At 44.5% G+C, this 13,665-nt stretch overlaps 1 protein-coding gene across 4 annotated transcripts in view; it reads left to right on the top strand.

The window, feature by feature from the left end:
- The window catches only part of HMCN1 (hemicentin 1), a 192,255-nt gene that overhangs the window by 20,040 nt on the left and 158,550 nt on the right, over positions 1-13,665 (top strand). For 3 of the 4 annotated variants that reach the window (XM_035333229.1, XM_035333227.1, XM_035333230.1), the window contains exon 2: positions 12,981-13,051. In XM_035333229.1, coding sequence (XP_035189120.1) covers positions 12,981-13,051 — 71 coding nt within the window. Of the gene's footprint in view, positions 1-12,430; positions 12,559-12,980; positions 13,052-13,665 lie in introns of those variants that run through there. The other variant, XM_035333228.1, reaches the window with a different exon arrangement.

Below are 13,665 nucleotides of genomic sequence, written 5' to 3'. Positions count from 1 at the left end.
ATGCACATATACACATGTGCAAGGCCTCATGGCATGGAACCTTGTTCTCATTCTCCTAGAATGTTCTGTCAGAAATCTTCCGTGTGTGTGTTCTTCTGAGAAACCAGTGGCTTGGTATGAAAATTGAGGAAAACTTATTTAGTTCTGTTTTAATTATGCAAGTATAGTTAGGTCTGTGGTTATAGTCTCATTATCTTTTCTCTTTAGGGCTGATTGGCTAATTGTGTGGCTTGCTGATAATTGCCAAGAGTGCAAGAAAACAAAATTATTTAAATAACTTTTCAAGGATTGTATCTGGCATCTGAATGTGTTTTAGGTCAGTCGTGTGCTGTTCTGCTTTGTCCCACATCACTTAACCTTCTGTGGGCAAAGAAACCCCAATGGAGCCATTTAAATATGACACTGTTACATCTGTGATATTTTTTTAATCTATAGTTTTTTAACCATTTAGAATCATTAAGGTTGTTAGTTATCCCATATCCTTCATGAAAGCCACGTGGCTGCAGTTACAGCGTGAGCCAGTTGTTCATTTGGTTCTGGTTGTGTGTCTGATCAAAAAGCTGACCTGGTCTTGAGTAAGGTAGCACTCTCCAAGGATCTTCCAAGTCTCTTTGAGCAAACTAATTGGTGAATAAAATTATACAAGCAGCACTGGCTCTTAATTAAGACCTTGTAATTGAATTAATCGACTCTGGAAAAATAAGCCACGACTTTCTTTTTTGCCAGCCAGCCTATGGACCCCTACTGTCCTGGGATGTGTTCAGGGGATGTGGTGGGAAGCAGAGGTGAGCACAGACAGAGCCATCGGGGAAGTTTGCGGAGCCTGCTGGCGGTGGAGCTCAGTGGGTCCTGGCCAGCAGCTGCGTGGGCAGCAGCTCGACGCAGAGCTTTGTGGGATGCTGCAGCAAATAAGTGAGCCCCGTAACCCAATGCCAAGTGTAAATTGAGATTTAAAAGTTGAGTTTTAAAGACCGTTTGATTTGACTTCAACACGTTAAGATTGTTAATCACAAAATAGGACTGTAAAAATTGTAGTTACATTCATTCCTGCCTTATTCTTCAGTATAAGCTCTTTATCCAGCACTGTTACAAGTGCTGAAGGAGTATTGCCAAAATACACAGACCCAGAAATGAGACAGAAATAGACCTGGACTGAACTGGAGTTCAGTCTGGAGAAAGAATTTAAAGAGCGTTATGAACTGAATTTTACTCGGTTCAGATTGTTGTTAACAAGGGGAAATAAACAAAAGCAGAAAGTAATCTGATGACCTTCTCAGATGTTCCCTGGGAGCTACAAGCGTGGGCCAGCTTCAGTAAATGCTTGCTGCTCCCCTGCCGCACAGTAAGGAAGCAGCGGTTGCGGCTCTTATCAGCTGTTTATCCCTTACTGTAGGGCTGAAGGAAGCAAAGCAGCCAGGCAATGCTTGCGTGCTGTATAGAGTCAACAAATGCATTTTCTTCTTGTCTGCTGGCGATTTGTTATTAGGCAAGAAAAGAATCATCACAAACTTGTGTACTCTTGGCAGCAGTAGGCTAAGAAGCCTAAAACCAAAAAGAATTCCTGCACGGAGGAGATGTGTATGAGCATGGGCAACAGTTGTGTATGGGATTGGGTCCCTGGGTGGCTGCAGGCCTGCACGCGGAGGACCACCTGGCTGAGGCTCTGTAATCCCCATGGCTCTTCCTGTCCCTCGGCTTCTCCTAGGGGCTGCCAGCTGGGTTGCCAGCTGTGGCTGTTCTGTAGTGTGGGCAATTGTCCACTGAGAGCTGGCTGGAGATGGCCAGAGTCGCATCAGAAATGCTGGCTGCTGGCCCTGGTGAGGAGGGACCTGGGGGGCTGTTGGAGCTGCCAGGGGATGGGGGAGGAAGGTGGATCCCCTGCAGGTGCCCGCACTCAGAAGGGTCTGTTGTCCCCAGCATGAAAAAACTTGCCTTGTTCCAGTCTCCTTATGTTTGGGACAGGTAACAGCCTCTGGCATTGCTTTGAATTTTAACCACACAGCGTCAAGGTTTCTGGTCTCCTTGCCTGGTATTTGTGTGCCAGCAGTAGACAAAATCTTCTCCCCTAACAGTGGAACCAGAGGGGATGTTCAAGTTTTTCAACAAAAATCATCCTTGAGACCTACTTAATTCAGGCATTCTTTTTCTTATTTCCAGCCTGAGGAAATAGGTCTTCTGTGGGTGGTTCCATAATGAGTGTGATGTGGTGCCACCCGTGCTAGGGGCTGGAGAAGCTGTAAGGCTGTTTTGTGCATCAGCCAATTAACAGGGAATTTGTAGCAAACATTTATTTTTAACTGCCTCTGTAGACAATGAGGCTATTCTGCATATCCTATTTTATTACTGTAGTTCTTAGAGAAGTTAACAATGGGCTTGTTATTGTGCTAGGCAAACTAGCATCTAATTTTTATTATTGGTTATTGCATTTGGTAAATAACTTGTAGAAAATGACACTCAAGACCCATAGGCTGAATTTAGTGCTGGTTGTAGTAGATGAAAGATAGTAGATTTTCTTCACTGGAAATCCCCAAGCTGGCTTTCATTTTCCAAGGAATATAAGCATGTATAGTGTCATTTTTTTACCATTGTTATTTTTCTTTATCAAAGAAAAACCAACATAAGGCTCCTAGATGTTATAAGAATGAGAAATAATAATAGCTATATAGATGATAATAATAATAATAGGTAATTATAATTAATAACTTGTTAAGGCAGATTTTTAGCAAAATCTCTTATACCTTTGGTCTCTAGGATTCATCCATGCTTTGGCCACTTGCCCTGAGGTAGCTGCTGGAGAATTAGATGGATGAGGGTGGTGACTGTGTCCAGCAGTGAGCTGAGGACAGACCTTCGGCAATCCTTTGCGCTAGGCTGCTTGGCAGTGATTTGTTCTTTGCCTGGATGGTCTGCATGGGTTTTGTCTGGTTGGCCAGTGACAGGAGGGAAGCCTGTATGCAGACTGACCCCTTCCAGTCTCCTGAAGTTGAAGTTGCATGTTAAAGTCAATAGTAATAAGTCATGAGGCTGAAAGCTATTAAAAAAAAAAAGTGTATTAAAGGAACATGAGGTTGCTGGGTTGGTTTGGCATCTTTTCTCTTTGGTTAAGAAACTGGCAAAAGTTGCTCACTGCAGTTCTTGGGCTTTCTAAACATTAATATAATTATACCCAGGAGCCTGAAAGCTAAAAGTGATGGAGTCATGAGGGATTATCATTAAGAAGAAACTAAACAGCCAGTAGCAAGTACTAGGGCTGAGTGTCTTGGCTGACTCCAGCACCCCTCAAGTTCTCTGGGAGGATGCTGCCAGTGGGGCTTGCCTCGGCCTGGGGGAGTGGGTGGTGGTGGTGGTGGAAGTGGGCAGCACTCCACGAGTTGTTGCTTGTGTTGCAGGAAGGCTTCAGCAAGGTGTCTGTCTACACAGCTCCTAGCTTTACGGTGAGTTGAGGGGTCCTTCGCTACAGAGGATGAAGCACAGGGCTGTAAGGCTTTTGTTTTTTTTTATTATTTTTTTCCTCTTGGTGGTGGGTGGTTAGCAATGCTTTGCCTAGCTTCGGTTTTCAGTCAGATGCTTGCATTGAGTGGTCTGCTATGGAAATTTGGAATTGGTTAAAACTGGAGCAGTGTTTTAATTGCAGTAATGTTGAAAACAATAATTCATCTGGTTTTGTGTTATAACGCAGCTATTTGAGAAATAAAAAGGTTCACTATAATTTGAAAGATTGCAATGAGAAGTATTTTCTCTAGTTGCAGCTGTGACATCTTGCTCCAGTGTTGGAAAATAGAAGAAACTTGCTGTGAAAGATTTCTGAAGGCATCTCATGAGTGGTCAGTTGCTGGGCGAAGCCCTGACGTGTAGCACCCAACTTGCTGTTAGGAAATTAAGGGTTTCTGCTTGCGAGCCCCTAGGACAGGCAGCTGGCTGGAGGCTTGCTAAGAGTAACTCTATCATTACTATTCTTTTCTTAATCACCTTTCAGAAGAATTGTAGGCAGAGCTTTAAATCAACTGGATACAGAAAAGTAAGCTTGAAGGAGAGCGTTATTTTCTTTCATCAAATAAAGCTCGATGTTCAGCACTGCTGGAGAACAGCTCTTAAGGAATAATTGCACACCAGTTTCTTTCAGCAGCTGTCCTGACTTAGGCATCTTAGCTGTCCCAAATTACTGTTCCCAATCCTGTGTCACTTCATCACTTGCAGTGGCACAAGTGCTTGAGGGTCTGTACAGGAAGAGAAGACCGGGAGATGGAGCTGATGCAACCCTCGCACCCATTCCCCCCAAATATATGTCTATATGGGTATGTGTATATATATGTATGTAGTTTGTGTGTATGTGTGTATTTGAAACCTGTATTAGTCTTCTGATCTCAAAAACTGTCAACATTGCCATAACTGAGAAGCAGCGCTCAGATGGAAAGGCGGGATGGGAAGTGCTTAAATTGTCAATACCCATGAAATGGGTGTATGGTAACTGTGTCCCCACATGATTTCCTCCCTCCCCTGATTTTTTCCCCTTTTCTGTTCATGGATACTCTTCATGCTGATTATTTGTGATCCAGTCTCACTCCAGAGCTTTAGAAGGAGAATTGGCAAGAATGAGGCCAGAAGAATATGTAGACCTGGCATGAATTCAGCAGTGCTGGGTGTCCGAGTTGTGTGACAGGTATCTTTCATGAACCCAGTACTTCAGACTCTCCTGCTTTTTTTTTTTTTTATGATTAGTATTATTTTTAATAGGATATTTAGGTGACAATCTGAAGATACTAATAGCTCACTGGCATAGTTTGACCCTTAAGTTTTTACTCATACTATTTTGTTTGAATCGACATACTTAATGTACAGTGAATGGTGAAACCAGTGACTGCTTTGTGAATGCAACTTCCTGATGAAGATGCAGTGATTTTGTGTACAGCACTTCTGAAAACATTTTTCATGGGGATATCAAAGTTTTTTAAATGCGTACCTTAAACAACGAAACGTATAACTTGAAAAAAATGTGTTTTATTGAGTACTTTTCAGTTGCCTGGTGCTAAACTTGTCAGTTCACCGTATAAATAGAAAAGAATGTGGGAGATAATTGCTGCTTATGTTATTTGTTAAGGACCATTTAATCTTCAGGTATTCTTTGTGCTCAGAGGTGCAGAAAGCTATATATTTATTGAGCTACATAGTACATAATGAAGAAATAGACAAATGTACTTTGATCTCACAGAATCATCTAGGTTGGAAGAGAACTCCAAGATCACCTAGTCCAACCTCTGACCTAACACTAACAAGTCCTCCACTAAGCCATATCCCTAAGCTCTGCATCTAAACGTCTTTTAAAGACCTCCAGGGATGGTGACTCAACCACTTCCTTGGGCAGCCCATTCCAGTGCCTAACAACCCTTTCAGTAAAGAAGTTCTTCCTAATATCCAACCTAAACCTCCCCTGGCGCAACTTTAGCCCATTCCCCCTCGTCCTGTCACCAGGCACGTGGGAGAATAGACCAACCCCACCTTGCTACAGCCTCCTTTAAGGTACCTATAGAGTGAGATAAGGTCGCCCCTGAGATTCCTCTTCTCCAGGCTGAACAATCCCAGCCCCTCAGCCACTCCTTATAAGACTTGTTCTCCAGACCCTTCACCAGCTTCGTTGCCCTTCTCTGGACTCACTCGAGCACCTTGATGCCCTTCGTAGTGAGGGGCCCAAAACTGAACACAGTACTCGAGGTGCGGCCTCACCAGAGCTGAGTACAGGGGGACAATCACTTCCCTAGTCCTGCTGGCCACACTGTTTCTTATACAAGCCAGGATGCCATTGGCCTTCTTGGCCACCTGAGCACACTGCTGGCTCATATTCAGCCGACTGGCAACCAATACTCCCAGGTCCTTCTCTGCCAGACAGCTTTCCAACCACTCATCTCCCTGTAGCGCTGCTTGGGGTTGTTGTGCCCCAGATGCAGGACCCGGCACTTGGCCTTGTTGAACTACATACAGTTGGCCTCAGCCCATGTGGGTCCAGCCTATCCAGATCCTCCTGCAGAGCCTTCCTACCCTCGAGCAGATCGATACACGCACCTAACTTGGTGTCATCTGCAAACTTGCTGAGGGTGCACTCGATCCTCTCATCCAGGTTATTGATAAAGATGTTAAAGAGGACTGGCTCCAGTACTGAGCCCTGGGGGACTGCACTAGTGACCGGCCTCCAACTGGATTTAAATCCATTCACCACAACTTTTGGGACCGGCTACCCAGCCAGTTTTTAACCCAATGAAGCGTATGCCAGTCTAAGCCAAGAGCAGCCAGCTTCTTGAGGAGAACGCTGTGGGAAATGGTGTCAAAAACCTTACTGAAGTCAAGGTAGACCACATCCACAGCCTTTCCCTCATCCAGCAAGCATGTCACTTTGTCATAACAAAGTTCGTCAAGCAGGGCCTTCCTTTCATAAACCCATGCTGACTGGGCCTGATCGCCTGCTTGCCCTGCAAGTGCCACGTGATGACACCCAAGATAATCTGCTCCATGAGCTTCCCTGGCACTGAGGTCAAACAAACAGGCCTATAGTTTCCTGGGTCTACCTTCTGGCCCTTCTTGTAGATGGGCGTCACATTTGCCAGCTGCCAGTTGACTGGGACCTCCCCTGATAGCCAGGACTGCTGATAAATGATGGAGAGCGGCTTGGCTAGCTCTTCTGCCAGTTCTCTCAGTACCCTCGGGTGGATCCCATTGGCCCCAACAACTTGCGTACATCCAAGTGCTGTAGCAGGTCGCCAACCATTTCCTTGTGGATTATGAAGGCCACATCCTGCTCCCCATCCCCTTCCACCAGCTCAGGGTACTGGGTATCCAGAGAACAACTGGTCTTGCCGGTAAAGACTGAGGCAAAGAAGGCATTAAGCACCTCAGACTTTTCCTCATCTCTCGTCACTAAGTTTCCCCCCGCATCCAGGAAAGGATGGAGATTCTCCTTAGTCCTCCTTTTCGTGTTCATGTATTTATAAAAACATTTTCTGTTATCTTTAACAGCAGTAGCCAGACTGAACTCCAGATGAGCTTTGGCCTTTCTAATTTTGTCCCTACACATCCTTACAACATCCTTATAGTCCTCCTGAGTGGCCAAACCTCTTTTCCAAAAATCATAAACCCTCTTTTTTTTTTTTTTTGCCGGCTCATCTTTGCGCATGTGGCGACACACTGCTCCTGAGCTTTAAGATTTCCTTCTTGAAGAGTGCCCAGCCTTCCTGAGCAATTCTAGGCCATGGAGGCCTCTTTGACTCCATTGCAAAGATACAGCTAAACAGGAATGATATAGCCAAACATGTAGTAAAAGGCTGTTGTAATTATATTGGTTATTAAAAATATCAGGTTGTTGTTGCTTGTGTGTGTGCTTGGCCCTCCTCCATGGGGTACTAGTTCTGAAATTTATTTTCTTTTTGGAAGGTATCCACAGGTTTGGGGTTATGTCTGCTTGTTTTGGGTGCTTATTTACTTGTTTTTAATCGTAGATATATAAGAACAATGTCCTTGCTCAGAATTTGAAGAAGGAATTCTGTGGGTGAAAGAGCTCTGCAGGATTTGGCTTCTCTGCTGAAATCCTTTTGGCTGCTAAGCACCAATTAGAGGTGGTGGTTGTGTTTTTTTTCCTTCTAGAACAAACAAATTCAGTATTCTGAATGGATTAGAGGTAGGCAAATGGCTCCAGTTTTTCCCTCCTAGATTCTAACACATCCAGCTCTCCAAACCAGCTATTTAGGGCAGATGTCTTGCATGGTCAGGATTAAGGGAGAGCCAAATTTGCAAACACCCTCAGCAATAATTATGAGTGACTGTGTGTCTGTGGGTAGTTTGTGGCTTTCCAAATGTGCTTGCTGTTTGGCATGCATATAAACAAGCAGTCATTTGAGGTGTGGCAGAAAGTCATGGAAGAGCATCAGAGCCTTTCAGAATGGCCAGTTCCTTGGCATTACTGGGGACCTCTCTGCTTATTTCCAGAGGAGAGGACTTTTATCAAATTTGACACAAAAACCCAGCACTGAGATTCGTAATGTCTATCCAATGGCCAGGTACTCGGTTCTATGCTGTTGTATTTTTTCAGTTGCTTAGGTACAAGTTCCAACGCTGTATTCGTTGCATACAGTTTGGTGATGTTGATTTAGGAAGTCCAGTCTTTGTTTAATAACATGCAACCATTCCTTTAAAATGTTTTCTTTCCTACGTTATCAGTTCTCTGTGCGATGTTAAGCCTCAGATCACGATGTCAATTTAAAAGAACTGTCATTTATGTTGTACTTTCAAGACAAGAGAACTTAGTTACTGTCTAATGAAGGTAAGCTGTTTTGCATATCTGTATCAGGGTTTTCACCTTTCCCATAATCACTGCTGAAGGACCAGGGAGAGCTTTGTGGCAACAAGCAGTGTGGAAAACCTCCATAACAAACTAGTCCCAAATGTTCCAATGCCAGCACCTAAACATGGATTTGCATCGCAACACCAGTACGTATGTATTAGTCTGTTGGAGTATTTCAGGTATCAATCTAGTGAAGAACTAGTGAAGTTCATATATATATATATATGTGTGTGTGTGTGTGTTGTTTTTTCTTGGTATGTTTGCAGGACCTAGTGTAAGTGTAAATATTCCTTATTTAGAGTTTCACGTTTGTATGTACGCTTGATTTGAGGAATGCGTGACTTGTGTGCTTGATTTCTGCATGTAGCTGTTGAGACTTCAGGCAGTTTTGGATGTGGGTGAATGTGCAGTTAGATCTCTGAGTTGGCTATGTGTGCTATTACTGATGCACAAAGGAACAGCCTTGTGCTTTCGCTGCTGTTCTCAGGGCACTAAAAAGTGTTCTGAATGCAGATATGTTCCTCTTTTTCTATAATATTGACTATTTTATGTAACTCGACTATACGGTTTTTCAAGTCTTACCTTAGTTTAATTCTGCAAAGCGTTTCCATATTGTTTGGGTGGAAGTCCTTATACAAGGTGAACCTGTACAGTGTGGGACGGTAGCTGCTAAACCCTCTAAATTCCTTCAGGAGCTCTGCCCACCCACTCATGCTTCACAGGCAGCATCTTTTGAAGTGCCAGGAACAATTCCCCACTGTGGCCTTTCATTATTTTACATCACTGTACTTTAGCAGTAGTGTCTTGATTGCATTACCTCTCCAACCTGCCTATGCTCATTTGTTCCATGGAGCCATGTCCGGCTTGACAGCCGTAATTTGATTTGGACTTCAGGTTCCAGAGACCTTACTGTCTTGCTCTTTTGACAGTCTGTAAGAATTTTATGGCGCTATGTGAGAGGAGTTACTGTTCTTTCTTCAAGTCTTTTTTGGAAGTCGTTCCTCTTTGGAGTGCATTGAAGGCCTGTCTTCATCTGCACTGGGGAAACGGTAATGTTGGGCTGCAGCTGGGGAGTAGCAGAATGAGGGTAAGGAAAGCTCGGTGGAGGCTGTTTCAGCCCTTAGGGTAGGCATGTCACACACGCTTGATGGAGGCATGGTAGTGTTTGGAAAACAGTTGGTACTGTGTTTTTGGTACAGGTCAGAGGGCATTCAGGTGGTGAGAGCCAGTCACAGCACCCGTTATAGCTAGAGTGGTGGTCCTGTAAGTTACGTGTGAGGGGTGCTGAATAACCTCCCCATAACTGTGCCATCAGATTGTGAGGACAGTGAGGTGACACCAGTCCGGAGATGGGTGGTGTTGCCTTTCCAAATGCCTTCTGGGCCTGTGACCGCTTGGTCTTGTATTGGCCTGTGGCTGCCGGCCTGCCTGGAGTACCTGCCTGCAGCCGGAGGTATCGTGACGTCCCTTGTAATGGCTGGCGCTGGGAGATTCAGTTGCTGTCTTGCTCTGGGACTCTGTTGCTTGTGTTGCTGCCGTTCCTCCCTCAGAGGTGCCCAGCATCTCTCCAGGCATGAAGGAGCCCATTCACTCATGCCTGGGGTCTTGTTTGCCCCTGCTGCAGAGCTGCTCGGAGAGATTTGTGCTCTGTCCAGCTCTTGAGAGTGTCTTGGGTCTTTCCTGACAAAGCTCACTGTTTAACGCTAGGCAGCCTGGGATCCCTTCCTGACCTCCTGTCCCAAAGTCCCATTCTGAGCACAGAGTGAGGTGCCATCCCAAAGATCTGCTCTTTGCTGAGAGCAGACCAGAGGGCAGCCAGCGCCTTGCCGTGATCCTGAGGCATGCTGGCTAGGGCCCCGCTTGGCATCCGCACGCTGCTGGAGCGAGCCCTGGCTGCCTGTGGAGCAAGAGGCAACGTTCTCCTCCCATCTAAGCTGGATGGGCTGTTTTAACTTAGCTGAAGTAACGTTACTTTTCAGATCTTTATTTTATAGGGAAAGAAAGCCTTTCCAAAGGATTTACTGCTCTAGAATTGAAAAATGTAATCCCTAGACTGCTGGGGCATAATGGAGCTTGTGGTTTTACTACATGTATAAAACCCACTCTATTCTGTGCTTTAGAACAATGGCTGGCAGGGGACAGATGCTAAGCAAAACACTTCAGAGATAGCTTTAGTACAGGCGTATGCCTGTAATGGGGTACCAGGCTGAGCAACAGCAGGAGGAGGATTGCAGGAGGAGCTTGTTGTGTTAAGGGGTGTAGCTGATTAACTGCTATGGGTCCGGTCAAATTTGGGATACTGAACTATCACAGTCACGGATTCACCAGCAACATAGCACACCCTAACTCTGGTTGTGTTCAAAAAGAACTGTCATGGCTAGGAACAACGCAGTGAAGTGCACTTTATTACAGCTACAGGTACACAGGTTCTTTGGATTGCCAGCAATAAATACACTGTCTGCAAAAGCAAGCTAGCATGCATGAAATACACAGGTACACAGCCTGGCTATTAACACATTAAAAGGCACAAAGACTAGAGATTTCTAAGTTTCCACAGAAACACCTGGTGTAACCAAGTATTCAAATCTTACCCCATGGTGTCCCAATGTGGGGGAATGGGCTCAGCCCATCGATTGATCACAAAAGTCACGACGGTGTCTTCCCCAACATCCCCTCTCTCTTAAGCCAGCTTATATTGTTTTCTGTCTTTTAGGTGGAGCTCGAGTGACCCTAGTCACGCATATCTTGCTTATGATTGGTAAAAAGTTTTCTTGCTTTCATGTAAAGGTACAGGCTCCGAGAAATTCAGAGTGCGTGCGCAGTGAGGGGTGATCACACCTTGGAGGCAGGTAGCTTTGGGGATGGATGTGTGTTTTGGTATTATAATGATATTATAATGAGCAAAGTTCACTAGAGCGCAGCATTTTGTCAAAAACATGACAGGCTGTTGTCTCAGCGTAGCAAATGTGCAGCCTAGCAATCCCAGTGTGCACAAGAACAACTGATTCCCTCTCTTGTCACAGAGCCTAGCTGTGGTGTCTCCACTCTGCTCTACGCTCCGTGCTGTTCCTTCGAGTCAGCACACCAGGTGCCCCCAGTTGTGGTAACATCTAAGGTTGGAGGCCTAGGGAATGCTTAGGTAGTGCAGCTACACTCCACCCTGTAAGCTTCTTCAGTGCTATAGATTTTCTTTAAAATGTGAATATTAGTTTAATTTTCCTAGTCACTTTAGGCAATTACTTCACAGAGCTCTGTGCATGAATCCTTGGAATGGCTCTTCTGGTGGTAGTGTAGCATTTTGACTCGGGTAATAAGTAATACAGAGAAATGGCTCAAACCAAAGCCATACAGGAAACCCTCAAGACACTTTAATATTCTAGGAGAGCTTTTTTTGTGATCTCGTGAGTGACTTTTAACCAAATTAAAAGCCTACACTCAGCTAAGGCATGCATAAATACAGCCCCTCAAGCAAACTCATGTGTCATTGTAGTCGACTTTAGGGATGGCTGTTGTTGAAACTCCAGTGAAATAAAACTTTGGACTGTTCAGAAAAGACAAATGTCAAGATTACATGGACGATAAGTACATGTTAACTTTTACAGAGCTTGGAAAGCGCTGCATGGTCTGCTGAGGCAGCACTTCCATGCAAGCTGCAGCTGAATTAAATTGGCACCATGGCAGTCTCATGCTTTTCTTTCATCCTGACTGCGTAATTGTATCCCGCTTCGTGTGCTGGTACTCAGCTGATCTCTTTATGAGGTGGCTTGGGGCACTAGGCTAGTGCAAATCAGTTTTTGCCTCTTGCCGATGTGCTTACTTATTTGTGCTTGGCTCAGTGCCGTGAACCAGCTTGCCGAGCTAGATGAGCGCCCTGTGTCTGTGCTGGGAGCAGCAGGAATGTGGGCCTGGGGCAGGCAGCGCATGGAGAGCGGGGGTGCCAAGTTAGATTGAGGTAAACTGTCCGGAAATAGCAGCCTCAGGAAAACAGCTGCCTAGAATCACATTTGATACCAATTAGGAAGGCAATTGCTGAGCGGGAGAGGGAGGTTTGTGGTGCAGCTAGTGTGCTCGTGGAGCTCTTGAACACGTGCTGCTGTTATCTGCCAACCTGGCTGGCTTCATTTGGATGGTAACATGCCATTGCTCAGCACACAATGACAGGGCAAACACCATGAATAAAGCTGATGCTTCCAGAGTTCTTTCTGGCAACTGCTGCTGGGTAGTTTTTTCAGGTAGCCTCTCCTTCGTGTTTTTCAGAAAGAGTTGTATAGGTAAAATACACAATTTTCTGGTGCAGCCACTATTATTTTGTGGGTTTTTGTTCCCTTGTGTTTCCTGAGTGCAGTGAAATGATGGGTCAAAAATAAATGTATGTGAGAGAAACAACACAGTACATCTTATCTGGCTATAAATCCTTAAGACGCTTACAAATCAGTAATGCTGGAATCATGGTAGCATTGCTAGGTTTGGAATTACAGATTGCAGTGCGGGATATATCTTTCTCAAGTCCTCCTTTGTGCTGTTAAATGCTCTTTCTTTACTTATTATCAAATTTTATCAATTTGCAAAACCATTAACTCTTCAGCTGAAATTCTTTTGATAGCTTTCTGTCTTCTTCATATTATGTTTTCCTTTTTTATTTTTTTTATCCCAGAAATTGGTCCGGTGACGATAACCACAGATCCCAAGAAATTTCAGTTTGAACTCAGGGAGCTTTACGTTCAGGTGAGTAACATGTTTGTTCTCTGTGTGGTTCCAGCACCAGGCCCTGTTCCCTCCCTCTAATCCTTCCTCTCTTGTTTCTGCTGTAATGCTTCATCTGGAGGTAAGCTGTCTATCTCGGTCATTTTACCTGCACAAACTGTCATCTGCTTGTTCTCTGGTCATCTTAATTTATGATTACAATTTTCTTTGTGATCACAATTTACTTTGTCTTAGTTTCCATCGTTATACAGAGACTTGGTTAATTGATCAGTAATACAAGAAAGACTAGTTACTTACTGCAGTATTTATTGTACATTTTATTAGTCCTGCCACTTGTTCAGAGACGCTTTTATGAACTGTTTTACTGTTTTCTGGAAGTTATTTCCTTAGTTCCAATTAGCAAACTAATTCATGTATATAAGGACTCTAAGACCCATCAGATGTGACATATTCACTTCCTCCGCTGCCCTGTGTTAACCAGCACCTCTGATTCAAAAGCAACAGGTTTGTTTAGGTTCTCTGGTCTTATCCAAGCTCTGTGAATTGCTTCCCCAGCCATGCTTTGGAGATGAGCAGTAGTTTTTTTGAGCCAATATACCAGTATGTTTCCCTTGGTGGAGTTTCTTTGGTGTGAG

Source organism: Oxyura jamaicensis, chromosome 8, assembly GCF_011077185.1.
Source record: "Oxyura jamaicensis isolate SHBP4307 breed ruddy duck chromosome 8, BPBGC_Ojam_1.0, whole genome shotgun sequence".
Lineage (NCBI taxonomy): Eukaryota > Metazoa > Chordata > Aves > Anseriformes > Anatidae > Oxyura > Oxyura jamaicensis.
Note: the sequence above shows the minus strand (reverse complement) of the source record. Positions and strands in the feature narration are given on the sequence as shown.